The 2,061-nt window shown below is 45.2% G+C and overlaps 1 protein-coding gene across 1 annotated transcript in view; it reads right to left on the reverse strand.

The window, feature by feature from the left end:
• Positions 1–1,224: 1,224 nt before the first annotated feature.
• Positions 1,225–2,061, reverse strand: part of ACKR2 (atypical chemokine receptor 2) — a 3,110-nt gene continuing 2,273 nt past the window's right edge. The window contains exon 3 of the mRNA XM_009585740.1: positions 1,225–2,061. This exon is cut by the window's right edge and continues 290 nt beyond it. Coding sequence (XP_009584035.1) covers positions 1,225–2,061 — 837 coding nt within the window.

Genomic DNA, 2,061 nt, shown 5'->3' on the forward strand with positions numbered 1-2,061 from the left:
GCAAGAAAAATAACAGCAGTGAAAACACCTTTCCAGATCAACTCAAAGCCCTTCTTGGTCCTGTAACCTTGTCTAGCAATAAAATTAAGGTGATGAGTGTTTTCTCTTAAATTATTGATTTTATTTTTACAATTCTAGGCAACTCCCATGCCCAATAGGTTTCCAGGCTGGAAAGTGCCCATTTAAGGTTCAAGAGTATTTGGGGTGAATAGTACCTTTAAATAAAGGTCAGCAAACTAATAACCTTGAACTTTAAAGCTATAAGGATTGGCTAACAATCCTAATAAGGATTGTGCTCTTCTGTTCAAGGCCATGCTCTCATCTGTGGTGTTGCAAAGCCAATGTTTACGTTAAAGACTGTATCCATGGATCTTTTTTATCTTTTTTATCAAAACAGATCTTCGGGAAGGCAAATACCTCCACCACTGTTCTGCTGAGCCCATTTTTTTTTCGCTTTCTCACTGGTTGTTACTGGTTTGAACTTTATTGCTGATCAAACTGATCTCAAATCAGTCGATGATAGAACTGATCTCTAACTAAGGATCTGTCCCTCAGAAAGACAGAGTTTCCCGCTCACAGACCCGAGCGTGGCACAGCTTATCGTAACGGGGAAACCCATCATTGGTCAGAAAACCCAGCTTAAAGGTGCCTAGCTCCTCCCGTTGTCTCTCCTGGTAGGCAAAGGGATGAGCCCAGTTGAACACATCTACCTGGCAGATGGCAAAAGCCAGGGGAAGCAAAGCCACCCCCCAGGCTGGGCTTCTGGCCACCCGTGTCTGGCCTGATGGATGAGCATGGCAAATCCATTCCCCAGCCCACACCACGAGCTGGAGGGATAATGGGATCGCTCTCCTCCATCAGACCCTTCGGGATCTATGGGGGTAAAGTTTTGCACAAGTTTCAAATTGCAATTTTAAGGGCTCAACAGCTAGACAAGCTGCTCCTTCATCCACTAATGCCTCACATACTCCAGGCAGGAGCTGGGCTTCTTCCACGAGCATAAACCCAGGGCAATCCTTTTATAATAATTCCACTTACAACAGAAACAAATCCCATGTGTACTTTTCCAATCCCAACGCGGAAAATCCTCATCTCGATGCTGGCGCTAGGATGAAATATCTGGTTACGCAGTGCTGTGCGCTCACACCAACTCCATCGCACAGCCAGGACCAGTAAAATACAGTATAGAGGGCATACGTGTAATGTAAATAATGTAAATATTTATCATGCATTTGTGATACTCAACATTTCTATCTCAGCTGCGTATCTGCTGCAAGACTGGCTTGTCTCTGAGGGATGGATGTCAAAGAAAGCACTTCTCCTGAAAATGGCCCGAGGGATCTTCCATAAATATAACCTGAATCGTTTTTTCACAAAAGCATAGAGCAAGGGGTTGAGACAGCAGTGGACAAAGGACAAACTCTCCGTGATCTGCATGGCATAGTCCAATTGCCTACTGCTTTCACAGCTCCTGATCACACCGACATCTTGCAGGGAATGAAGGATGAGGACAATGTTGTAAGGGGACCACAGGACAAAGAAGACACCTGCCAGAGTAAAGACTAAGCAAAGTGCTCTCCTTGAGCCAGGCATCTGAGACATGGTGAGGACACATGCTATGCGGGAATAGCAGAACATCATGAAGAGGAAGGGAAAAAGGAAACCCAGGATGTTTTGAATGACCCGAAAGACAACTTTCCAGAATAAGTGTTTCTGGCCATAATCATGGGCGCACATGATGGTTTTGTTGTGGATTTGCCTTGTGCTGGTGAAGACGCCATCAGGAATGGAGAGAAGTATGGAAAGGACCCATACCACCAACACAAGGAGGATCGACTTCCTCCATGTCATGGAGCTGTGAGGAGAGCAAGCATGAACTATCTGCAGATACATGTCCAGACTCATGCAGCTCACAAAAAAGATACCACTGTAGAAATTCACAGTGTACATGGCATTTAAGACTGGACACAGTATGTCCCAGGTCACCCACTGAGAAATGTACAGAGCCCAAAAAGGAAGGGTTAGTAGCAAGAAGAAGTCTGAAACCACCAGGTTCAGCCG

The sequence above is a fragment of the Fulmarus glacialis genome, unplaced genomic scaffold, assembly GCF_000690835.1.
Source record: "Fulmarus glacialis isolate BGI_N327 unplaced genomic scaffold, ASM69083v1 scaffold46169, whole genome shotgun sequence".
Classification (NCBI taxonomy): Eukaryota; Metazoa; Chordata; class Aves; order Procellariiformes; family Procellariidae; genus Fulmarus; species Fulmarus glacialis.